The sequence below is a fragment of the Dasypus novemcinctus genome, chromosome 7, assembly GCF_030445035.2.
Source record: "Dasypus novemcinctus isolate mDasNov1 chromosome 7, mDasNov1.1.hap2, whole genome shotgun sequence".
NCBI lineage: Eukaryota > Metazoa > Chordata > Mammalia > Cingulata > Dasypodidae > Dasypus > Dasypus novemcinctus.
In genome coordinates, this window is record NC_080679.1 from 9,971,970 (window position 1) to 9,997,412 (window position 25,443).

At 50.2% G+C, this 25,443-nt stretch overlaps 2 protein-coding genes across 3 annotated transcripts in view; one reads left to right on the forward strand and one right to left on the reverse strand.

Annotated features, from left to right (window-relative positions):
- Nucleotides 1-195: 195 nt before the first annotated feature.
- HJURP (Holliday junction recognition protein) lies at nt 196-18,361 on the forward strand. 2 transcript variants are annotated; one of them, XM_058299862.2, is made up of 8 exons: nt 196-381; nt 586-652; nt 2,889-2,944; nt 5,701-5,758; nt 9,739-9,803; nt 12,595-12,673; nt 13,559-15,102; nt 18,170-18,361. In XM_058299862.2, exons 1-8 carry the CDS (start codon nt 250-252, stop codon nt 18,209-18,211), a joined length of 2,043 nt encoding a protein of 680 aa, XP_058155845.1. In that variant the 5' UTR covers nt 196-249; the 3' UTR covers nt 18,212-18,361. The 2 variants fall into 2 exon arrangements, with proteins under 2 accessions (XP_058155845.1, XP_058155844.1); XM_058299861.1 differs by lacking the exon at nt 18,170-18,361 and adding an exon at nt 16,114-16,274 and having other exon boundaries at nt 229-381.
- A 1,683-nt stretch (nt 18,362-20,044) lies between these two features.
- MROH2A (maestro heat like repeat family member 2A) overlaps nt 20,045-25,443 on the reverse strand; it is a 50,961-nt gene continuing 45,562 nt past the window's right edge. Inside the window, exons 36-42 of the mRNA XM_058299864.1 lie at nt 25,091-25,237; nt 24,799-24,981; nt 24,294-24,449; nt 22,998-23,126; nt 22,312-22,414; nt 21,929-21,994; nt 20,045-21,473 (exon numbers count right to left, since the gene is read on the reverse strand). Coding sequence (XP_058155847.1) covers nt 21,352-21,473; nt 21,929-21,994; nt 22,312-22,414; nt 22,998-23,126; nt 24,294-24,449; nt 24,799-24,981; nt 25,091-25,237 — 906 coding nt within the window. The 3' untranslated portion in view covers nt 20,045-21,351. The remainder of the gene's footprint in view (nt 21,474-21,928; nt 21,995-22,311; nt 22,415-22,997; nt 23,127-24,293; nt 24,450-24,798; nt 24,982-25,090; nt 25,238-25,443) is intronic.

A 25,443-nucleotide genomic window follows, 5' to 3' on the forward strand; every position in this document is an offset into this window, starting at 1 on the left:
TGAGCAGGCCCGGGAGCAGCGAGCGGTCAGCGGAACTCGGACTCTGCCCGTCACCCCACGCGCGCCTCGCGCTGGGCGGGGCCTGGAAACCCGGCGTGGATTGGCTGGGAGAAAGCGGTGTACGCAGATTTGAAAGACTCAATCAACGTCTCGCGTCACAGCGTTAGCCAATAGGAAGCCCGAAGGGCAGGCAGAGGGCGGGAGGGGCTCATTTGAGTTGCCGGCGCGGGGAGGGACGCTCCGCCCGGGATGGCATCGGAGTCGGGGATGGAGTCGGTGTGTGCCATGGAGAGCGAGTCTCTCGAGAAGGCCGCGCTGGTGAGGAAGCTGCAGGACAGCCGCTGCCGCTTCCAGAGGCGCATGCAGCAGCTGATAGAGAAGGTGCGGCCCGCCGCGGGGAACCGTGGGACCTTAGGGGGAGGCCCGGCTGCGGGGCTGGCGGGCGGGAAGGCGGGGCTGGGGGCTGGTGAGGGGGGAAGGGAGTTGGGCTGGGGGACCCCAGACTTCATCCTTGAGCTGGCGCCTGCCCAGCCGGAGTCGGGGCTCCTCGCGGAACTTGACCCGATGCGCCTTCCTTCCCCGCAGTACAACCAACCCTTCGAGGACGCCCCGCTGGTGCAGATGACCACGCTGACCTACGAGACACCCCAGGGTACAAGTCTCTGCCACTTTGAGTATTTACAGTTAAAAAGTGCAAATGGCGCCCGCAGGAAGTCTGAATGCCCTCATAAGAGCAAACCGTGTTCTCTTAATAGGAGCTAAAGCAAGTAAATTAGGTATTTCCAACAAAATTACTTACAATTGAAACAATTCCTGAGGACACCTAGACGCATGGTGGGTAAGAAAGTCCCTGTCTGGGCTGGCATCCTTGCCCACCCCCCTCACAGGGCTTGTCAGCTTGTGCCAGTTGCTTAGCTGGCTCTGTCTCATCTGTAAAATGAGAAGAATCATGACTATCAAACTTGTGTGGTGGTTTAAGTTACATGAGCATGCTTGAGAATCTTTTAGAACAGTACCTGGGGCTAGTAAACTCTCATCAACTGCAGATTGCCCTGTTTGACTTGGAGTGTTAACTAAAGTTCTTGAGGTTCTATGTACTTGACTTAGTCTGAATATAGGGGAATATTTAATCGTTAGTGTTGCTAATTGACCCAAATCAGTTCGGTCACTTGCTAATATGGATTCTTCTTGGTAAATAGCTAGAGAAAGTTTGCCATGGGTGAGATTACTTCCTCCCATACAGTTTAATGACACCCTCATTACGAATTATAATGAAAGCAAATCCCAGCTCAAATTCTGCTGGGCATTAAACAGGCAAAAATTTTACAAAATAAAAAACTGTTCATCAGACCTGTCCCTTAAATTAAATGAAGCCTTACCTCTGCCACACGTGCATGAAGTTTACATGAGGCAGAGAGGTTTCTTTACTCTCCCGTCTGTATCAGGCCATCAGAAATCCAGTGTGGGGGTGGGACATGGTGGTGTAGGACTCAGTCGTGCAGTGCCACTCCTAAGGGTGCAGGTGACAGGCTGGACTGTGTTCATGCCGGGAGGGGCAGTGTCTAGAATTCTCTGGCCAGTCTCGAGGACCACTGATTTTTTCCAATGAAAACTCATTTCAGACTCCGTTTTGAATAGTTGAAGCGCCTGAAAGGTGCTTCTCATACTTCAGCATGGAAGAAGTCACCCATATTGCTTGTTAAACAGATTCGTAGGCCCCACCAGCAGCAATGCTGAGCCCTGGGAGAACCCATGAATTCTAACAAGCTCGTCCGTCCCCCGACCACATGTGGAGGGATGCTTAGTTAGGGGAATGGCCTTTCTGATGAAATGCTAGCTGCCCATCAAATGTCCGTGTGTGAATTCCTGATTAAGGCAATACTGTGGAGTCTAGACTGAACCCCACCAATTACAGTGAGAACAGCAGGAAGGTAATCATTGTTCCCATGTAGTGACAGTTTACCATGTGCCTAACTACTTCTGAAGGTTCATATTTTTGATTCTCAGCAACCCTACAAGGTGCTTCTTAGAATCATGACCATTTAATATCATCATACAGCAGAGAGAAAGGTTAAGTAACTTGCCCTAGTCACAAGTCAAAGTGGCAAAGCCTCAGTTTGATTCAGAGCCCATGTGCTCAAGCATCGTTGTTCTAGAAAGACCAGATGCCCAAACATTGGTCAGGAGCAGGAGAGTCACACTCCCCGTGTTCACCTGGCTCCACCACGTGGCAGGTTACCTGGGCCTGTTATGCTTTCTCCCTGTCTCTTGTGTCTCCACCTGTACGGTGAATGTGGTAAGTGCCTATCACATAGGATCTTAGGGGTGCTAAATGAGTTAGACCTATCACTGGTTTGACATGAATATAAACAGACTGCCACCTAAGAAGTACCAGGTGACCTCTGCTGCTAGTATTCTCATTCACAACGACCTTGAGCCTCTCAGCCCAGTGATCCCTTCTTATTAGCTGGCATTTACTTGGGAACAAGTGAAGGTTTAAGGTGAGGTGAAGTATTTGGCCCAGGATCTGCAGGACCTGTGTTCATTATGTGCAAACAGTGGATTTGTCCTCAGAAAGCACTTGCTCCGTGGCAGGTGTTGCAGTTGTCCTCAAAAGCCCTTCACGTCCTCTACATAGTATAACCTTGTCCTCATATATGTATCTACCAGGTAAGAGATTTCTGTTAATGACAAATGTTTGTCTAATCTTGAGTTAAAAAACAAAAAGCCCTTCAGCCTCAGGATGAACAACAGAATATCAGAGATCTGGCTTGGTTTTAGTCTTCTAGCTTGCTTTTACCTGTCGGTCTGGTTTTCCTTGAATGCAGGTTTAGTAGGAATTCAGCCTTCAGGATAACTAAAGTGGTCATTTCTATTTTTTTCTTAAGGCTTGAGAATTTGGGGTGGAGGACTGATAAAGGAAATGAACACAGAACAAATCCAGGTATTTAATGTCAACTCTTACTGCCAAAATGTCTTCCTGTGGAGGGCCATGGATGTGTTGGGGTGGATGGGCTGAGCCTCTCCCTGCACATGAAGATCTTTGAGCCGTTTGTTGCCATCTCCCAGATGGTTTCGTGGTTTCCTCGCTGTAAAATTACCCTGTTTCTTTGTTTTCGAGGATTTGCTGAAAAGCATTTCTTCTCTTGCTTGCATCATGGTTTTAAAGGCCTTTGGGTAACTTTTGCTTCCTCTGCCATCAGCCTCGTGGTTGGATTAATCAAGTTACACTTGGAAAGGTGGGGATTCTAGCTGGATAACCCTCTCCCCATCCCGTGTTTTAGCCACGGGGTTTACTTTGTTGGGTCCTTACAGAAAAGACCAAATCCAGTTCCTTCTCAGAAAGGAAAATACCTTTCAGAGGTTCTGAAAGGGGGTAGGAGACAGATTAGGGAGAAGGTGCAATGTACAGAATCTCACTATTTTTTTCTTCTGCGTTTCTACCTTTCCAAAGACCTAGATTTTCTTTTTTACCCAAATTTATCTAAGAACATTGCAGATATGCCATCTTTTATTTTAAAGGAATATGCTGATACCATTTGCATTCCTCTTGTGAGCTCAGCGAGGCTTTGGGGATAGTAACTTGCAAGGATGTGTGGTCTGTGAGTCACTGCTTCTCAGACACCACATGGCTGTTCATCTCTCCACAGGTGGGGAACCTGGACCCAAGAATAAAAACATCACAGCCAAGGTTCCGTGGCACTTAACAGCAGATCTGAAATCAAATTTTATTTTTAAGTAATTATTTTAGCAACACATATAATCACATAATATATCCAGGCATAGAAATGTTACAAATACAGATTAACTACTTAAAATTAACCTGACTTCTATTACACAGAGGTAGTCACTAATGATATTTTAGTGTGATGTGATTCTGTTTCTAATGCACATTTTTATAAATTGTATTTTTGTTACCATTTTTTCCACTTAATATCTGCTGTGCACACTTCATCTGCTGTATAATTCAACCACCATTTTCCTTAACTGCTTTCCTATTGATAGGCATTTAACTGTTTGCCACCTTCCTTCATAATAAACCAGGGGTTGGCAAGCTTTTCCTGTGAAGAGTCAGGTAGTAAATATTTCAGGCTTTGTAATGCTCCACAGTCTGTCACAACTACTCAACTCTGCCATTGCAAGGGAAAGCAGCCATGGACAGTGTGCACACGAATGGACATGGCTGCATTCCACTAAAACTTTATTAACAAACCCCTGTCATAAATAGTCCTTGGAGAAACATCATGGTCCTTGTCTCTTCCCAGAATTCACATCACCCTTTTCCAATTAAGGTCAAGAAACAGGGTTATTAGGTCAGAGGATATGCACTCTTTAACATTGTAGTAATGCCCACTAATCAGACTGTGTTTGGATGGTCCTGGTGGCAAAACATTTTCAACTGGAGGTTTATTTAAGGTTTTTGTTTAAAGCACGGGTGGACCCCTTCCTGGGGTCTAAAAAGTTTCAAGACCCTTTCTTGGGGTTCGAAAACTGGGCACAGTCTTGGATTACAGTTTGAACATCGACAACCTCACCGAAATTATCATTAGTAACTGCCCAAATCTGCCTTCATCTTTTCCCAAACAAATCCTAATGCTGCCCCTGGAGCTGCTACCCTTGAGGCTGGGAGACAGGAACGCAGCGGGCCAGTAGTGCTGTAGGCCGACTTGGTCCTAACCGTTCCCGGGTTCTCTGTGCAGGTCGGTGAGGATTGACTGCTTCATCCTAATTCAGACCCAGCTCTGCCACACATTCAGGCCCAGGCAGCCACAAAGTCTCTGCGCCCTGTTCTGTAAACCCAGTTAAGCCCCACCTGTCCCTCATCGTAGGTGGTCTAGCCCCACTTACGTGAGTTCCACTCAAGGCAAAGTCAAAGTGACACTGTTCCCAAGGCAGGATCTGGCTTCCAGGTAGTGCTGGTGGGACAGCCAGAAATCTCTGGGCTGCCCAGCCCAGGACCCTGATAGGGGAAGCCTCAGGGCCATGCCTAAAGGGACAGGCCACACTACCGCTCACTCTCCCACTTGCTGCAAGAGTTGGATTGTACCTAAAGTACTGTCGCCAATCTGACACCCATTCATAATGTTCATAGGTAACCAGGGAGGCCTCTGGTATAGCAGAAGCCTGGCCTTGAATGTGGTCAGCCAACCCCCTGCCGTGTGGGCTGCTCATCAAAACAGCAGACCCCTCAAGGGGGCGCGTGGGCAGCACCACCTCCCCAACACGCGGGTCCCACCTGCCTGTGCCGGGCACTGTGAAGGGCACCTCAGGCATCACGGCACATGTGGCTCTGCACTGCTGAGAACGGTGGCACGGAAGGCCAGGGAGTGTTTCTAGATGCTGCCTAATGACCTAGTAACCGTTTCGTTCCATTTCATTTGGCTTTTTGCTTGCTGCATTCCTTGTTGAGCCACATGCAGGGCAGCGTCAGGCTTGTGAGGGCTGAGAGGCTCTGACATGTGAGCCTTTGCTTCTCACTTGCCCTATTCCCTTACGAAGAAAGCTGTTTCTTTTCAAGGAACCTCAAATACGTGATAGGGGTTTTGTTGAGGCCTTTTACAATGGAACGTTTGAGAAGAGAAGCCTGGTGGAACCTTCTGTTCTCATATGTTAATGAAAGGATTGCAGGTTTATTACTCTTCAGTGACTTCAAAATGTGTTATTACTGAAAACAAGCATGTCTTCATTTTCCTGTTTCAGGAATCCTTTGTGGAGCTGGTCAATGGAATAAATGGCCCTGTGCAAGCCGCAGGCAAAGGTAGGTCAGTGAGTGTCCCTCGCACGGTGCAGGCACGAGTCTCAGTTACAGCTTTGTAACACTGTTATCATTCTTCATTTTTTCTAACATGTATTTTTAGACTTGCACTGTTTTTACGCTCCCTGGAGGATAGAGAACCATGTCCTGCTCACAGTTGCATCTCCGGTGCTTGACACATGAACAATACTCAGATATTTCTTGAATAAAGAACATGCCCCTTGTTTAATTTTGGTTAAAAAAAATATTAATGTCAAGAAACTAGTAAGACTCAAGAACTGCCCTTCAAGGGTGGTATCACGAACCACCACCTTCTAAGGAAAGCCTTTGGCCGCTGCCATCCTCCCCTTTTCCTCTCTCAGGCCAGTTTTGTTGCAGGCCCTTTCCTGCCAGTGTTCTCAGGAACCAGTCCATTCCCCTTCTTCCATCTTCACCCTCTCTCACTACGCTGCATACACCCCATCAGCACCTAGGCATGCCCCGGTCTCTCCATAAATGCACAAGGAATAGTTTAAGAACTTCTCTCTCTCCCATGCCCTTTGTAGCTGCCTCCCTTGGTTCAGCCCCTTTTTTTTTTTTTTTTTTTTTTTAAGATTTATTTATTTCTCCCCACCCCCTCGTTATTTGCACTTGTGTCTGTTCGTCTTCCTTGTTTATTTAGGAGGCCCCAGGAACTGAACCTGGGACCTCCAGTGTGGGAAGGAGGCACCTAATCACTTGAGCCACCTCCGTTCCTCACTTTGTTGAGTCTCTCATTATGTCTTTCTTTTTGTGTCTCTTGTTGCATCAGCTTGCTGCGCCTGCCCCATCGCGCCAGCTCTCTGTCTTCTTTAGGAGGCACCAGGAACTAAACCAGGGACCTCCCGTGTGGTAGGCGGGAGCTCAATTGCTTGAGCCACATCTGCTTCCCTCAACCCCCTCTTCTCAACCAGTTTTTCCAAAAGTTACTCATTATTTACTGCCTCGGGTTTTCCCCCGATTGTTCTCCTCAGCCCTCTAGCTTCGACCCTGTCTCCAAAGTGCAGCTCTTGGTGAGGTTCCCCATGACCGTGTTGCTGAGCCCAGCTGGCATCCTTCGGTTTTTATTCCTTCTTTGCCCACTCAAGCACTGGGAACTTCTTGACACTCTGGTCTTGCCCTCAGAGCACAGTGCTCTTGGGGTTTCCCTCCTTCCTCTCCATCATTCTCGTGGGCTCTTCTCTCACGGGCTCCTCTCCCACCATTCAGTGACCCCCTTATCAAGAGCTGGTCTGAGGCACGTGTCCCTCACTCTGGTGGGACCATTGCTCCAGTGTGTGCTGACTCTTCCCTCCAGCCCAGGCTCTCTGGGTGTGTTTTACTGCCTAGCAGGCCTCTCTGCTTGAATTGCACTCAGCATATATCTACACTCTTTCAGAGTCTTACCAACAAACCTCTGCTTCATCTTCTATTCCATACTGCAGTAGAGGGAGGGCCTGCCAGTATGTAAGCCAGAAAGCCACAGTCCTCTGTCTCAGCGCCTCCACAAGTCCTAACTAAGACATCACTGACCTGTTGCTTTGAACTCTTGAGTACACTGAAGTCCACCTTGACCCCATGACCATCCCACTGTCTCCACCTGGGCTCCCTCCCACCTCATTTCACACAATGCTGCCAGAGCAGCCTCAGACTTACACGTCTGATCATACCACTTCTCTATTGGTAGTACTATCATGGCTTCCCATTGTTCTTGGGATACAAAGGCCAAAGCCCAAAATGTGCCCATGGCCTCCTCGCGGCCCCAGGAAGCCTCCCCTGAACTGACCTGAACAGGCCTCCACTGTTGAGCTGTCCATGTTCTGCATGCCGGGTTCTCCTTGTAGCAAACAGTGGTTTTGGGACTGGTCTTTAAACACCCATCTCTGTTGTGGGCCCCTGGCCTTTGCACTCTCATCATTTCTTTGCCCAGCCCCTTCCTTGGCACCTTGCCTGCCCCTGGTGTCAATATTTGTTGAGTCAATAAAGGGAAACTGATGGTCTTTCAAAGTAGAATTAGAAAGATCTTAAGGAATTTACCAGATGCTTAAATCTAGAGCTGCATGTATCAATATAGTTGTCCCTAGCCATGCGTAGCTATTTAAGGTAATTAAAAGTTAAATAAAATGTGAACTTCAGTTCCTAAGTCACAGTAGCCACATTAGAGGTGTTCAGTAGCCACATTTGATTCTTGGCTGCCACATCACAGAAAGTTCTGTTGGACAGTGCTGGGCTAGAGTGTCTTTCCGCTTCAAGGATGAGAAGTCATTATTAAAAGAGCTAGAGGTGACATAAAGTCTGCCTTACCTTACCTCCCCTGGCATATTCCTGCTCTTCTAGATTCTCTGGGTTGCTAATAATCCCTAATGGTGATTAGTGGTCTGTGTTCTTATTAAGGGTAATATGTTTTAAGCAAGGGGGATTTTTATTGTTAACACACTCAATTGATTCAAAAGCTATTCTTGGTGGACTGCCGCTGCTCCCCAGGGTCCATGACCATGAACCCCCGGCCAGGCGCCCAGTACCCGCCCCAGCTGTTGTTTTTAATTGTTTCCACTATGAGTATATCTAGCCAGGGACAACGGCAAGAACCAGGAAGGAAGGAGGGCCCAACAGTGGGTTCCTGATACTAATGGCTATGCTTTTGAGCCTATACATCTGCAATAAGAACAAGGCCTAGAGTAGCACTGTGCCTGGGAGTTTCCTCCTGACAGCCTTCATGTTACTCAAATGTGGCCACTCTCACAGCCAAACTCAGCATGTAGATGCAGTGCATTCCCCCCAACGTGGGACATGACACCCGGGGATGAGCCTCCCTGGCACCGAGGGATCACTACCACATACCAGCTGAAGATGCAACTAGAAAATGACCTTGAATTAAAGGTTCAATACGGATCAGCAGAATATCCCTGTCTACATATAATAACATGACTTCAAAATGCTGTTTGACCTAATATAAGGGGGAAATGGAAAGGAGAAATGAGATTATAAGGCTATGAGTCTCTAAAAAAGAGTCTGGAGGTTGTCAGAAGGAATGCCCTTATGCACAACTGAGCAGAGTCTAAGAGACAGATAAAGTAGATACAACCCCAGGTATTGATTCTTCTGAGGGATAAAGAGACCCACGGGTTCTATGGTCATGGCAGATGGGGTTCACTGCCATGGCAGATGGCCCTTCTTTGGAGCTGGTGTTTCTACATGATGGAATTGAACTTGGAGGGGATCTCTTCCCACAAGACTTGCATGCTACTTTATTGGAATTGTAGTTGGTGCTGGGGTTTAAGATATATTTAGGGGATTTGAATCTCTGGACTGATAGTAAAACACCCAGGCCCAGAGCCTCAACAGACTTCAGCTCCTACACTTTGATTTATTGGACTGACCCCACTCAGCTAACATGGAGTTGAAGAAGGTCAACCACCACACCATGGAGCCTAGAGTGCCTACAACTGAAAGCAGGAGGAGTGCATCCAGTACCCATGTGGAATCTAAGCCCCCACTTGACATAGATGTGGAATGGACACAACCTAATCCAATGTCCACAGAGAAAATGTGGAATGGGTGTGGGAAGGGTAGGCATGGTGGCTGCTGGGTTTGGGGAATGGGAGGAAGAGTTGAGATGTGGAGGCGTTTTCGGGACGTGGAGTTGTCCTGGGTGGTGCTTCACGGACAATTACAGGACATTGTAGACCCCCCCAGAGCCCACTGGATGGAACGGGGGAGAGTGTGGGCTATGATGTGGACCATTGACTACGGGGTGCAGTGATGTTCAGAGATGTACTTACTGGGTGCAATGGATGTCTCACAATGATGGGAGAGAGTGTTGCTGTGGGGGGAGTGGGGGGTGGGGGCGGTGGGGTTGATAGGGACCTCGTATTTTTTTAATGTAATTCGTAAAAATAAATTAATTAAAATAAAAAAACCTATTCTTGAGAGAAAAATGCAAGTGTTCTTTAAAATTCTGATCGCGATTGTTTTTTGGCTTTTAGATTTGAGAAGCAATGATTTTGATGCAACTTTAGACCTGGAAGATCCAGTGGCCGGAGTCGTCAGGGTAAGAACTGCCTTTGTGCTGGCTGGATAGAGGCCAGACTTGGGGTGCAAGTGCCCATCCGCAGCTGGCTGAGACCTTGCACCCTCCTTGAAGTCCTCTTCTGAGCTCACTTTGTCCTTTACCACCCCTCAAATCTTTCACTGCCTTCTTCACAGACCCATTAAAGCAGTAGACATTGTAGTGCTTGGCTGCATGACTACGCCCAGTTCAATCCTGATTTACTGAACTTAAGCAAATGTTGCATTATTTTCACCCTGGCAAATAGAGCTATCACAGAGTTGTGGTTCAGCAGCAGGTCGTATGCCTTACTGGAGCCTGCAGTATTAGGATTCTAAGTCAGTCTTTTCCGCATAGAAACACAACGTCCTAAGGGAGGGTTCCATTTCCTGTCAGCCCTTGAAAGCCCGTTTAGTGAGGAGGTCACATAATTGGTCGGCACTTGCCAGCTTAAGCAGTATGTGCCATTTAAGTGTGTGCTCCCCAAACTGTCCCCAGTGACCCCAGAAACCAACTGCCTCCTTGTTGGGTTTGTCGGATTTGGTTCCCACCTGCCCTCTCCATTGGGACAGATGAGAACACAGAAAGCTGCATCCCCTAGAGCATCTCACCCAGCTTCGCCAACAGGTGCTAGAACAGCTCACACAGTTCCCTCTGAAACTGCTCTTTCTGCACAGATGCTTGTGCATACTCCCCCGTGTGACTTTGCATGTCCTTTTAGTGTCTAAATGGAATAAAAATAAAAGGAGTGGCCCTGGGGAGGGGAAGAGACTACTTTCTGAAGTATTAGGTGGTGAAGAAAAGGTAGGTGACCCCAATAGTTAAGAATGGAGGTGTTGGCCCTTCCCCAACAATGTGCATTCATGGAAACACCCCCTTCCCCCTCATCTGCCATCCTGAATCCCTTACTCACCTCCACTCAGGTTCAGAGAGTGGAAGTTGAGACACCCTATTTCCAGTGTTTGATGGGGGAGGGGAGAGGAGAGACGGACAGTTCTGGCCTCCTATGTTGGACACTGAATTTATTTTCTTGAAGAAGCACTGGTGGGGGTTAATACTATTAGCTGATTCCTGAACTCACTTAAAAATGTTCAGAACAGTAAATTTTTTTTTCTGTTCTGGCAGTGCCACCATAAACTTCTCCAGGCTTCTACTGTTTGTCTTTTACTTTCCTTTGGGTTGTAACCACCGGGTAAGTTGTAATTACTGGGCAGTCAGTGAAAGTGTGCCTTTGAGTGAGTTCATGATCTGTACATTAATGCACAGTGCCAGTTAGTTCCAGAATTCAAGGATCCGCTGTACCCAAAGCTGTTAAGGTATTGACTTCTCTTTTTTGGTCAGCCTACAGTGCTAAGTCCTTTGAGAAGTGAGGTGGATATGTCACGAGGAGATGAGAGCTGTCTAGAGGTTTGTTGCTTCTTGGTGGCTTTTGTATATAATTAAATCTTAACTAGATGCAGGAGTTCTTAACCATAGCACCACAGACCCATATGGGGTCTGTGGAAAGATTTTGGGAGGTCCATGAGCTTGAATTGAAAATTCAAAAAAACATCCTTGTGGTGGTGTGTCAGTGCAGGTGTGATATATTAAATAATGCACAGTAGAGTGGGCTTAGTAAGGGGTCTGTGGTTTTCACCTGACTGACAAAGTGGTTCGTGGAACAAAAAAGGTTAAGAATCCTGAACTAGAGACTTAGGAAAGAACAGTGTAACCGTACTTCGGTTTACTCTCCATACAGGTTCTGTAGAGAGCATTTCTAGTGGTTCTTTCCAAGCCATTTTATTCAGAGGCTCACAGACTTGGCACTTGGAGTAAACTCCCCAGCCCCCTAGGGCAGCGTGGTCCAGAGCTGTCGTTGGGGCACTCCTGTCACCTGCTGCATCCAGGGCAGCTCGCAGAAGTCTGCAGGGTCGGATGTGGGGCTCTGGACTAGCAGGCCACTTTGTGATTTGGGAAGCGACAGCCCCCACCTTCCCTGGGGTGACAGGGAGGGATTGGCCGTCCCTTGGCACCACAGTCAGTCTTGTTGGGGAAGGCGTGATGGTGGCTGCAACCGAAGTCAGCTACCTCTCCCAGGCTGGTGCCTTACCTCTTCCACAGGAGCCAGGCTTTGCTGGAAAAACCATGGAAGTTTCACATAAGAATGCCAGCTCTTTAGTTTTCCAAGTTCTGTCAATATCTTTTCATAAAATAAAGGGCATTTTAATACCAAATATCTAGGACTTAGTACATGGTACATCTCAAGAAAAGACAGCAAAAGGGTCTGTATATTCCCTTGATGTGCTGCCCACCAGCGCAAACCCTATGTCTGCAAATCATTGACTTCGTCAGGGTCCTCCACATGCTTTTGTCCTTCACCCTCAGACTTTCCTCTCGATTGCTGTCGTGTCGGTCAGAGCAAGAGACTGGAGTTACAAGCGGCTCTCACCACAATGCCGGTTTTTCTTTGCCCACCATCTCCTGACCCGTGGTGTTCTTGTTCAGTAATGCTGGGCAAAAAAAAGCAAGCAGACCTCACAAGGGAGTACTGGCAGGAAGGTGACCATTGTGGCCAGAAGTCAGCCCAGAGGCCCCACGGACAGAATTCCTGGGTCTCCTCAAGTCCCATTTTGCCCCACTGCTGCTGGAAGCCCAAGCCAGCCGCTGCCATTGCCATTGCACACTTGTCAGTGTGGAGGAAAGCAGCTCCTTCCACGCGGTGGAACATCCAGTGTGGAGGGAGAACCCAGTGTAAGTGGGCACCAGAGTCTCAGATCAGGACAGTACCTTGTTTAATCATTGGCTTTGGTTTCAGTGTACAGAAAACGGAGGTGGAAGGGACACACGTCTGACCCTGAGCCCTTCCCTGGCCTCGCCTGCCAAGACAGCCCTTGGTGAGTGTGACACAGAAACTCCATGAACTATGTTCTGTGTGCTTTTGCTGGAGCAGCCGCTGCCCCTCGGCACAGCACTGCTCCCATGCGTACGCCGCCAGTCACCAGGCCGGTTTTGATCACGTCATCTCCTTCCCTGTTCCATATTTGCATCTTCTCCTGGTTGTTACAACACCAATAATGTATTCTCATTTGTCCAGGACAGGGTAACTTCAGAACTGTCATACCTGTTACCACCCTGATCAATTTGCTAGATAATGTTCAAGATTTCCCCAACAGCTCTTTTTATCCTTAGAGAATATCCCACACTCAAAGAGTGTTGAGTTCAAAGTTATTTGGATTCTTTTTTCTTTTTTTGTTACCAATTTGATACCGTTTGTTTCTGTCTTATTTAATTTTAGGATTTTTTCTGTTCCCATCCTTGGTTAATTTTTTTTTTAATATGTAAAACATTTAACTTGGTATAAAATCAAAGCTATATAAAGAGATGGCATGTTCACAGTCTTATTCCTTTCTCTATCCATCCGTATAGATAAGCAATTTCAGTATTTTCTGGTTTCTAATTTTTGAAAAAGTAACTGTCCTCTACATGATAACAAGGAAGAAAGATTCCTTCTGGGAAGAGAGGGTGGAAAGTAGAAATTTAATTTTGATAACTAAAAAGAAATCTCTGTGAAGAGGATATTCTCAAGTGTTCATGGAGTTGTCTTTGTTTTGGTTTTGGTTTTTGTGTTGTTTTAAAAGAACTGGTATGGTCATTATTCAGTCCTAAGCTCCGTGGTCTTGGCATATGGACAGCTTTTGAGTGGCAGCACCTCCTAGCTTGGCGTGTGGTAGCTTTTGAACGGCAGCACACCTTAACTTGGTGGTGTTTTTTCCTCCCAGGACACTATAGTGATGTCTATGCAAAGAACCTTGGTCACCCAATTGATTCAGCTTCATCTCACGGAGAGTGTGGCCCTTCACGTCCTCGCTCAGCAGACATGGCATTGGTACCCAGAAACGACAGCCTCTGGCTACCAGGGACCCGTGATGGCAGCTTCTTAAACAGCCAGTCCTTTGAGGCTGAGGACACATGTGATGTGACAATCAGTGACTTGTATACAGGTATGCTGCACTCAATGAGCCAGCTGTTGAGCGCAAAGCCGTCATGCACCATCTCCACCAAAACGCTCATCGTCCAGAACTGGAACTCTAGGAGGAGGCTCAGGGGGAAGAACAGAATGAACAAAACGTACTGCAGAGGAGGCAGGCCCTCTCAGAGGAGCTCCAAGAAGAGAGCTTTCCCCAGCTATGAGCCGGGGAAGAAGGTGGAAGTGCTGCGAGATGCCAAGAACTTACTAAATGCTTCTTGTCATCAGACAGGTTCAAAACTGGGAAAAGTATTTCTTGAAGTAAACAAACCGCAAATCCGTAAATCAGATCCCAGTCGAAAGGAACTTAGACTGACACCCCAGAAGCATTCTTCACTGACTTATTTAAGGCATAATGATGATCAGGAAAATAGATTAATGGCATTGAAATGGTTGATTTCTCCAGTGAAAACAGTTTCCAACCTAGGAACACGACAGGGCCACAGAGGGAATCGTTACAGGGAGATTGAAATCAACTTTGAAAAGCTTCATCAGGAATATTGTCCGAATCCTGGGAAACAGCCCTCTCTGACTTACCTCCCCAGCTCCTGGGGTATGGATGTGTACAGAGGTAGCCCCAAGGGCTCAGAAACCCAGAGGCTAAGTATAACTTTCCCGAAGAGGCTAAGTGAGTCTTTTGAAAACCAAGGAGAAAGATCTCTTGAAGGTGGTAGGTACCTGCTAAAGAGCAATTCTGATAGTTCACTTTCAAAGACAGATGCAGCGCATAGCACCAGCCACTTTGAACTGACGTGCAACAGTCTTTTTCAAGGAGGCCATCCTGGAGTATTCAGAATGTTATTCTCACCCAGCAAAGCTATGCCAAAACCAGGGTTACAAGCTCTAGGTGGTGGAAGGAATCATTATGATGAGATTAAAGAAAAATTCAACAAGCTTCATCAGAAGTATTGCCAGAAATTGCCTCAGCAGACAAAGGAGACTTTATGTATCAGGCATTCTCCAAATAAAGCCAGTACATTAGTTCAGTATAAAAAAGGTGACTTAGGAAAATTCAATCCAGATCCTTGCCTCCAGGGGCTTCAGAAGTTGTCATCACCCCAGTGCAGCATGAAAAGTCCGTGGGGCTCAACTCCAGTTAAGGTTCTTCCATCTACATGCATTGCCCAGGCTTCCAGGAGGGACCACCTGGCACCTGCGAAAAGACGCAGGTTGTCGGACCCTCAGTTGTGCGGGCAGTGGGCCGATTGCTGGAATCCCTCCAGTGTGGTGAGCAGAGCCATTCCGAGACCACAGGAGGAGGCGGTCTGCCCTTTACAGCTGGACTTTGAAGAGAAGGTGCGTATCTGTGCTGAACATACATGTTTTGAGTGGCTGCTGTATGAGTAGAAGTTTTTTGTTTGCAAACTCCATGTCACTTGTACATCTGATAAATCCCAACAGGATTCTTATGTGTTAGTTTTCCAAGCTTTCTCCCAAATTCATTTCTTTCCTCTAAAATCTGCATTTATAGCAGTAATATTTTTGTGCATTATGGTAAAGTTGAAAATGTTCTTTCCTACAGGAAAAGCTGCACCTCGTTTCTAACTGCAATACATTTAAGGAATGCACTTATAGTGCACTCTATCCATCTTTGTACAACTGAGTTTTTTCCAACCTCTTCATCTTATACTTGAAAATAGCTCCTGTAAGGCAGCAAAATGATCTGAAAGTTAAAACTGTTACTCCTGGACATCCTAGTAGGGACAGTAGAGCCGGCCTGCCCTGCCAGCGGAGCTGCAAATGTAGCTTCTCATGCAGGAAAGGAGCCATCACACTTCGCTGATAATCTCTAGTGCTCTTGGCTCTAAAGTCCATCCCTTAAACTAAGGCTTTCATCTGCCTGTGCTGTTTTATTTTCTCTCAAGAAGATGGTGAGGTGGGACAAGTAAATGAGTTACCTTTTTCAAAGGTGCCAGATGTTCCAACTTAGCATTTCAGTGTCATCAACAAGCCAGGATTCAGCTGACGTAGCTGTTTTAACTGAGTGTATGGCCCTTATCCATTGGCTTTTGGATTGGGAGTTGGGTCTTTGGCCAGTTTCTTTTGAATTTTTTAATGTTCAAAAGAATTAATGTTTTTAATGTTGTAGTGTGACCATGTGAGGATGTATGTCAACCAGATGGTCAGCCTCTCCTCAGATGTCATCTAGACAAACCTGTCTGGCCAAAATATCCCATTTCCGTCATGTACCACCTCCACCTGTTTGCCCATGACCCTTTTTCAGGGGAAGGTGTATTTCCTTTCCCCTGCAGTCAGTCCCCAAAACTTACTTTATCTTGACTCACACCACAGCTGTACCTTCCCCAGGCTTTTCCCAGTAGCTCCTCCTCAGCTTTCAGGCCAACGTGGACGACCTTTCAAAAAAGCCTGATGGTGCCTTGGCTAGAAATGGGACCAGGTGCTAGGAGAGCCGGGTGAGCGCGGGGAGCAAGCTTCTGCCTCCATTGCCTTCCTGCTGCTCTGTCTTCTGGCCCCTCACCTGGCTGTGTGCATCTGAACCATGTCCCCAACCACCAGCCACCTCCTGATGGCCGAGCCCTGGGTTTTAACCATACTCAGTCTTTCATCACCGTCATCCTCACCCCCAGTCCCCTTTGGCTTCCCTGGGACTGTGTCCGGGTTCTACCTCTCAGGCAGCTCTTCCATTTTTTGCCCGATGAATTTTCACTGGCATTTCCTGTGTGCGCACACTAGTTACTTATTTTGTTTCCCTTAACCTCCTCCCCTAGCTCTTCGGCCCCTCTCCTTCTCAAGCTGCCACCTCCATGCAGTGAGCCCCGTTCTCTCGGCCTTGGTCTGCAGGACCCACTTGGCTCAGTTCTGGAAACCCTCCCATTTGTGCTTTGCCTTTTAAATTTATTTCTATGTATAAAGTCAGGTTATGTTCGTGAACTGGAAGCACAGTCACTAAACCTGGGTAGTAATTTGTCTTTCCAGGTGAGGATTGAGTTGAGTATTCCGGTCTCGGGGAGGTGTTTGCCTTCCAGAGCCCCTCCTAGTGCCACGGCCTCCTGTGAGACTGAACATGGCGCCCCTGGAGGCAGAGCTGAGGCAGGCAGGGTAGGTCCCAAAGGCTCTCCAGGACGCAGGGAGCCCTCCCACCCCCAGAGGGACAGTGGTGTGGACAGGAGCCTCTGCCTGCTGGACTCGGGGCCACGTGCCCTGACAGCACACTTCTAGCAGCAAAAGCCATTGGCCCTTCCTTCCTCTGTGTCCACATGCTTTCACCCACGGGCACCAGACAGCTGGCATGGCAACCTTCAGCTGCACTTTGAGTTGGCCTCGGGAGACTGGCACACACTTGAGTGAAGATGGCCCTGAGGGCGAACTGGTCCGTTCTGTTTCACCTGACTCCTGAGACACATGAGCCCCTTGGTTCCCCTGTCCCTACTGGTCTGAACCCAAACTTCTTTTCTCACATAGCACCCCCGTTGTGTTCCTTCTGCCACCGCCCAGTCCCAAGTGTTGTTTTTCGTATTGTCTCCCACCTGGCTCCCCTTAATTTCCTCACCTTCTCCAGCTGGGTGGTTTTGGTGCTGTGCCCCTGGAGTGTAGGTCATGCCACCCTGGCCTCCCTCTTGGCCTTGTTCCCACCAACCCCACCCTCCTCAGACCAGTGAGGCCTCCTGAATTTTCCTTTGTCACCTTTTTTGCCTGCTCAGCCTAAAGAGCTTTTTCCTTCTCGTGGCTCAGCCATGTAGACCCCAAGTTCCAGCAAAGTCACATGTCCTGAGCAATGTCACAGCCCCTGGGAGGGCAGGACTGTAGCAAGAACTTGGCCCCTTGACTGCCCAGCAGGGCCCCTCCCGGCCCTATGGAGCTTAACAAGTCATGTGGGCACCACAGGGGCCTCCTGTGACTTTGTCTTAAACCGGAACATAAATGTGTGCAACTTTCATAGTTTTCTTTTTTCCCTACGTAAATGGTAAATTTCTTGAGGAAGGGGACTAAATCCGTAATGAGCTCTGACTCCATAAGGAGCTTGAATGGCCACATTTGAGTGCCAGGCAACAGGCTAAACCTTTCCATGCCTGCTCTGAGTCCCCACAGGAACTTTTGATGAGAAAGGTTCTGTGGATGGGCGGGTTCTTCTCTACCTTTTATAAATGAGGAAATGCAGAGACTGGGGCCAGGGCTTAAGAGCTCTTGAGGCTTTGCCACCAGGCTATGCTACTTGCTTGGTTGTTGACTGCTCCTTTTTCTCACTTACATTCCTAGGATGTTTATTTAGGTGGTGGCATTCCCACCACAGGCACACAAAAGTTTGTGCATATGCAGTAAAATAGAAAACAGGCTTTTGGTAACTGGTATCAGGAGTTCTAGAGGAATTTTAATGAAATCATTTTCTTTGCCTTTTTTTCAGAGGAAAGAAGAGCCCCTCCTTGAAGATGGAAGAGAGAAATGATTTTGGATTAGAAAATTTCAAAGCCAAACATCTATAATCAGCTTATTTTGGAGCATTGTTCCTCTTCCATTTTGCCTTTTTTGTTTTGTTTTGGTTTTTGTTCCCTCCAGAAAATTCAAAGAAAATTTCAATGAAATTGGTTTTATCAGAGAGGACTCTCAAATTCTTGGTATAGAAGTTATTTGACTTCTTCAAGACAAATAATTTATATAAGTGGCTCCCTTAGAATTTTAATGTTACTCTTTTAAGCCTATTTCTCTCATTTTTTTAAATTTAGGCAGTTCAAAGAATTCTCCCATCCATTTTCTATTTTGTTAGAGAACATTATTTGCTTATGAAACCTAAGTTTAAGACCCACTTAGGAATATCCTTGAAGGAAAATATGGCTGCGTAATCTTTTACATTAGAATCCCCTGGAGACTTGATATTTTCCTTAATTGAAGATAAAAACTGAAACTTGCCCATAAATAGTACATCCTAACATTTTTTAGTTTTCAGATGAAAACATGTATAAACAGTCCTGTGATGGTCCCTAGCTGTCCCTGCAGCCACACTTCATGTACTGCGTGGTGTCCTGTGGTTTTTATTGGAGGTGTTTGTAATAGGAAATCACGGTGGCCTTTTTTTTTTATGGAAGTATTTCGGATAAGCAGAAGACAGTGACAAAGCCTGGCCATCTTAGAGTAAATAGTATATTACCCATATTTGTTAAGAAGCTTTTTCTTTCCTTGTTTTTGGAGGAGGAGGAATAAAAGGTTAGAGATAAGATTGCATGTTTCTCCTTCGAGCTGCCCTCCTGGTGTCAGTTTTCTTTCCCACCAGGTGGCTACACTGGGCCCCCCTTAGCTGTGAATCATCAGCAAGGCAGGCATACGTGGCTCTTAACTAAAGACCTGGGCCAGAGCTCTCGGCCTCACAGGAGGCTTCCTTCTCCTCAATAGCTGGCTGCCAGTGGGCTGCTGGCTCAGGCCCAGCCAGGCGTGGCGTGGCTGCTGTGAGTCCTCAAGACCTTTCCCTCATGCCTGCAGCTTCCTAAGAAGAAGACAATCCACCTTTCCCCTCCATCAGGAGAGCCACCCTCCCTGCCCCACAGTGCTTATGCCTCCACCACCTCATGCCCAGCAGACCTGCGCTGGGTCCTCTGGCCAGGCCAGGCAAAGATGGAACACCAAGTGTTTAATTTCCCGTCTTCTCGTAGAGGAAGGCAAGCTGGAAGGAGGTTAGGAATGGGTGTCCATCAGCTTATAAGATCTGCCAATAAAGGACCCCCTGAACCACTTAGGGTACTGGTCTTTAACTTGTAAATAATGGAGTGTGTTCTGCAACTTTGTTTCACAAGCATTGTTCACATTTGACGCAAGCTGATGCATGTGGGATTCTCGAGGTGGACAGTTGACACTTTGGCCTACCCAGGTTTTGCAGTTGTAGCCAAGCTGCTCAGAGCACATCGTGTCCTCCTGCGTACTGTGTGAGAGTACTCAGGCCCTCACCCAGAGATGAGTTGGGTGTGGGATGGGGACATCTTCCCTAGTTACTGCCAAATTGCTTTACCCAAATGCCTGTTCCAGTTTGCACGCCCTCCAGCAATAGAAGAGTTGCCTGTTTCCCCACATTCTGCCCGCAGGCGGCGCCGTCACCCTCCCAGGCCTGAGTAGTGTGCTTGCTTTGTGCCCAGGACGCCAAGTTGAGCCTGACTTCTGCATGCCCTGTCCTCTCGAGGCGCCTCCGCAAATGACCACTGGCTCGCCTTCGCCTGTTTATTTGCTTGTTTCCTATTGTTTGAGGTATATCCAGGATATCGACCCAGTTACATGAACAATCCAGTCTTAAATAAATTAACCATAAATAACTTCTCCCATCCACGATTTGTCATTTAACTTCATGGTGTTTTAGTGTACAGAAGTTACATTTTTAACATGGTCAGATCTCCAAATCCTGTTTTTTCCTGGCTTTTGCTGTTAAAGAAAACCTCCCCTACCCTCAGGATCAAAAATACTCTTATTTTCTTAAACATTTGCTTTTCCAGTTTAGGCCTCTGGCTGCTCTGGTAATGTGCATGGGTGTGATGGGAGGCAGAGCCCACATTTCCCACGTGTGCCTCTTCCGGTGTGTGTCTCGAACGGCAGAGCCGTTGCTGGCTGCATCGGTAATATATAGGCTCTTTCAGCAGCAAGACTCTTCATCACCTGGCAGAAAAGAACTTCGTTATCTGATCCTGGGAGGGACAAGATTGTGAACACCACTCTTCTAGAGGCGCCCTCAGCGAGGGGCTACTTCCTTGAGTGGACTGCTGAGCAGCTGTCTCCCGTAGGTGTTGTCCAGTGTGGCACGGCCTTCAGTGGTTGTAGTGGGCACAGCATGGAAGTCCCGTGTTCTCCTCGGAGCAGGTAGCGACGCCGTTGTGCAGATGGCCCGCGTGTAAGCAGGCTTTCCCTGCTCCCTTCCCAGGTCCCCCCGGCATGTTTCCTTGGCATGAGGCTAATTTCTCCTTTTGACCCTCAGCCAGCTTTTGTCCCAGGCCTCACTGGGTTCCCATTCCAGCAGTCCAAATGTGACTTTATAACCTGGGGCCTCAATGGTGAAGGTAGTCTTGGCATAAATGCCACCTCGCGTGAGACTGAATTTTCTCCCAGCCGAGGGAAGCCCCCTCTTGCTACGGCCCTTCTGCCCTGCCTGTGACCTCCCGCTCTGAGGCGCGCTGGGATTGGTTGGGTATGAGTCTGCCTGCCCTTGGGGGTGAAGGCCCTGGGGGCAGAGGGGGCTCAGACTTCCCTCTTGGCACAGGGCTTGGCAGCGGACGCCTGCTCCACAGGTGTGGGACTGAATTGCAGGTGAAGACACAGGTGTCTCCCAGATCTGTGGACTAAGGGGCTGGGGGGTGCAGACTCACTTTGGGGAAAAGCAGGAAGGAAGTCCCCCTGTGGGGACAGGACTTTGCCCCTGGTTGTCTTGGTTCTGGGATGTCATCACCTTACAGTGGAGTCTGAACTCCAAACAGCGATGGAGATCCACTGAAGGAAAGAAAAGTATACTGATGGTTTTAGAATAACACTTTTCTTAAAACTTAATAATAGTAGTTTGCATTGCTGCAGTAGGATTTGATGCTTTCAGAGGGCAGTTTACATTTTACATTTCGACCCCTAGGAAATTCCTGCAGGTGAAGCCAAAAGTGAGTGCTGGCTACAGTTATCCAAGACTTTGAGAGTCTCCAGGGCTGCTCTCCGGACCCCAGGATCCGAGTCCAGCTGTAGCTCCTGGAGAGCTGAGAGTGACAGAGAGGTAGAGTCAGGACCCCAGGAAGGTCAAGCCCACATGCCCCTCAGCATGTGCCCAGGAAGTCCTGACAGGCAGGAAGGGGCCAGAGGGAATGCCGAGTTGGGATCCCCTGGGCTTGAGAGCAGGGGAGTGTGGGGACATGGTCCTCAAGTGTATGTCACATCTCTGGGAGCTTGTGTTGGCTGCTCCGAGGGACAGAAACCGCCCACCATGCCTGGCTGCTGTGTGGATCTGCTCAGGTCATCAGGGCGGAGGCATTTCGTAAATATGTGTGGATGGGGCGTAGAAGCCCCAGGGAATGGAATGGACTCTACCCCATCCAGTAAAGCCCTCTGTGAGGCCCACCCAGCTCTGCGCCCTCCCTGCCTCCCCACCCCTCCCCCGCCACAACAAAGGCTCAGCTGGCTCTTGGAGGAGTGTCGCCAAGTCTCCACTGCTTACAATTCTGTAAGGCTGGCAAGTCCAGCTTCTTCAGATAACATGCAGACATCTGCTTCATGATGATTCCTAAAGTGACAGCCAGAGACACGCGCCTCCAGCAAGGACTGGGAGAGCGGCAAACCGTTCTCCATGCCTCCCACGGGAGACTTGGTTTCCCCATAGAGGAATTGTTAGGGGTCTTGTCAGGGGGAAGCTGGGCACAAACCGGGCCGCTCTGAGCCAGGAGAACAGGAGCTCTTGAGGCAGAGGAAGCCCCGGGACCCCCTCCCACTGCCACCCTAGCCCTCCACCCTCCAGACCTGGTTCCCTCGTGGAAGTAAACGACTTGGGTTTGGCCAGGTGGCCTTCAAAGTCTGTCTGGAATCAGAAGGCTGTCCACTCACCTGCCAAGTTACAGGCGGCAATTCTGATCCTTGACAGGTTACTTTGCACATAGGTGACCGTTTCCAGCAAGAAGCTATGGAGGACAGCAGGCTTTTTCTGAGTCTGCAAAAAGCAAATGACCCACACAGCCTTGGAGGGTGAGGTCCTGGCGACTGGCTGCTTGTCAGCTTCCCCTCTGTCTAATGCATCTGTTCCTGAAAGCAAGACACTTTGCCCAGCTCAGGGCCCGGAGAGGGAAGGGCCTCTCCCAGCATCACAGGAGAGCAGCTGGGCAACGGAAGGAAAAAATGGCCTCCCCACACATTGTCGTCTGACCATAGATAGGAGATTACATTTGTCCAGATTTGCACTGTCCACTACAACAGCCACTGGCCACATGTGGCTCGGGCACTTGAACTGGACTGGTCTAAATTAAGTGTAAATGAAAAGGGTACCTCCAAAATGTAAAAAGGTCACAGTAAATTTTTTGTATGGATTGCACATTGAATATGTTCTAGATTTTGGGTTAAATAAAATTTCAGAACTTGTTTCACCCGTTTTCACTTAATGTGGCTACTAGACAACTTAAAAATAGGTATGTAGTGTGGAAGGCGCTGCCTGACATTTCATGTCTAGAAGGTCAGCCGGCTACAGGCTGCCCTGGTGACCCTGAGCCCGAGGCCGCTGTGCCACGCCGCTTCCTCACCAGGACGGAGCACATGGCGGTCTGGAAAGCTGTCATCTCCTCGGCGCTGGCCACGCTTGGCCTGCAGGAGCCCTCGAGGGCCTTCCAGCCCCAGAAGTGCAAACACTGAAACATGGTGGCCGTGCACGCCTGGGAGGAACAGCAGCAAGAGGGGGCCTCTGCCGCTGACGGCGGTGGTTCCCACAGAGGGGGGCTGGCAGGGTGGGCACCACGTCGGGAAGCCCGAGGCAGAGGGCAGCACTGGTGGCTGTGAGGGCCCAGGACCAGAGCGCAGGCCGACAGTGCCCACGAATGGGGGTACAAGAGGCCCCTGGGGGGGGGGGGTGGCAGCGTCCCCGTCTTCCCAACCTCCCCCCCAGCTTCTCCCGCCTTGAGGGCCGCGGCCCGGGGAGAGCGGCAGGGCTGGCGGGAGCAGCGCCTGCTGCCCCCTGCACTCCCCATGTGCTCCTGTGGCCCCGCATCCAGCCCTCCACGCAGGGCAGCACGGACAGAACGTGAACGAGCACTGAGCTGCCAGCGTGTCGAGGACTGTGCTGGTGAGGAAGGGACCCCGCTCCAGGGGCGGCAGGTGGGGCGTAGGGGGCAGGGGAGGCAGTCCCACGTCAGACAACCCAGGGAAGGCTTCAGCCTCACAGCGATGGTAACAAGTGGACTTGCCCGGTGACCCTGGAACTGGGAACTAAGGCACTAGTTGTAAATGGGCCACAGCGTACCCCTCTGGGGCATCCCCAAGGCTTACCAAGAGGGGACAGAACCGCCCCTAAATCCCAGCCACCTTTCCAGTCCGTGGAGGGAAGAGGGCGGGGAGGGTCATCGGCATTGAAGAGAGTAGGGGGCTTGGGGAGAGGGGTTCCCTCACACACCACCCCCCCTAGCCGGGCGCGCAGCGCTCAGCCTCTCCTAGCAGCCCCCAGCCCAAGCCTGCCCTTCTAGAAGAATGGCAGGGGAGAGTGCAAGCGGGTTTAAATCCACACTGAGTCATAAAGCCCCAGAGTGGCCTCCGAGTTGAACCTGCGGGTGCAGGAGGGGTGTGGGGCAGAGGCCTCCGCTGACCGCGGCTGGAGGGAGCGCAGAGGGCCCCGCGCCCGCCCGCCTGGCCAGCTGGTCTGCGGTCCTTCCTCTGGAATGGCCCTGTCCCAGCCTGGAGGGACGGCGTGTGGGCAGATGGTGGCGTCTGGGCTCCCGGGTGCCTGAGCCACGCAGGGCAAGCCCTAATTGAGGCTGCTAGTGGAGCCACAGACCCAAAATGCGTTTTCCTCTCGGGACAGCGGGGACACCGACGAGCAGGGGTCTTACGCTGGCTGTGTCGGAGCAGGGGTCCTGGCAGTGCAGCAGGAGGGCCACCCAGGCCTTCCTCACTTCCGCCTGGAAGAAGTGCTTCTTGGCGATCCACACCACCTTCGCCAGTGTCCCAAAGAGCACGAAGGCTTTGGTGCGCAGCAGCTCACTCTCCTGCGCCCGGGGCGCGCAGAGGAGCCCGAGGTCAGGCGGCCGCAAGCCAGGCCGCCCTCACCGCCCCGGGGCCCCTGCCCCAGTGGCCAGCCCGACCCACTGCGGGGTGCCCGGAACCCTCGAGGGAAAGGGGGCGCTGCTGGGACGGGGACCACTGGCACCGCGGAGGGTGCCCGGGCACTGGGGGGCTGCACGGGGCAAGGGGGGAAGGCAGGAGCCCCCGGCTCAGGACCCCCCGCCCCTGATTCTCGGGGACGTGGACCAAGGCCAGGCAGTGACTCTCTCTGCCCCGGAGGACACCTCTCTCTAGGGGCCATGCAGCGCCCACTCACCCGCGGGCCGCACTCACACTGTCGAAGAAGGCCCTGCACTGCTCCGAGATGGAGGCGAAGGCGGCGCCCACGTCCCCCTCGCGGAGCTCGGCCAGGAGCTTGGTGAGCGCCGCCATGGCCTCCGAGGCGACGCTGGCGCTGGCCGCCTCCCGCAGCGGGCACAGGCACTTCTCCAGCAGGAGCTTCCGGTACCGCTTCACCTGGGGGGGCCCCCGGCGCCGTCAGCCTGCCCCCCCCCACGCCCCCCGGCTCCGCAGCCCCGGGGCCCCGCCCTGCCGGGGGACGCGTGCCCGGGGCCGGCGGGGCCACCTTCTTGGGGGCGCCCAGGGCCATGTTGCCCAGGGCGCGCAGGGACAGCACCCGCAGGGCCTCGTCCTCCTGGTCGGCGCCCTTCCCCAGCAGGAGCACCGCCGGCTTCAGCAGCTTCTCCCGGTACAGAATCGGGTCGCTCATCAACTAGAAAGGAGAACTGAAAATCAGCCCCCAAGAGGGGGCCCTGCGCAGCAGCGGGACGGGCCGCGTGTACACCAGGGCGGGGACCGGGCTCTCTGAGCAGGGAGAGGGGCTCCCAGCGCAGCCCCAGCGCCCACCCTCCTGGGGGCCAGCTCTCGGCGCCTTCGCCTACCAGCTGGGTGACCCTAGCAAGTCACTTAACCTCTCTG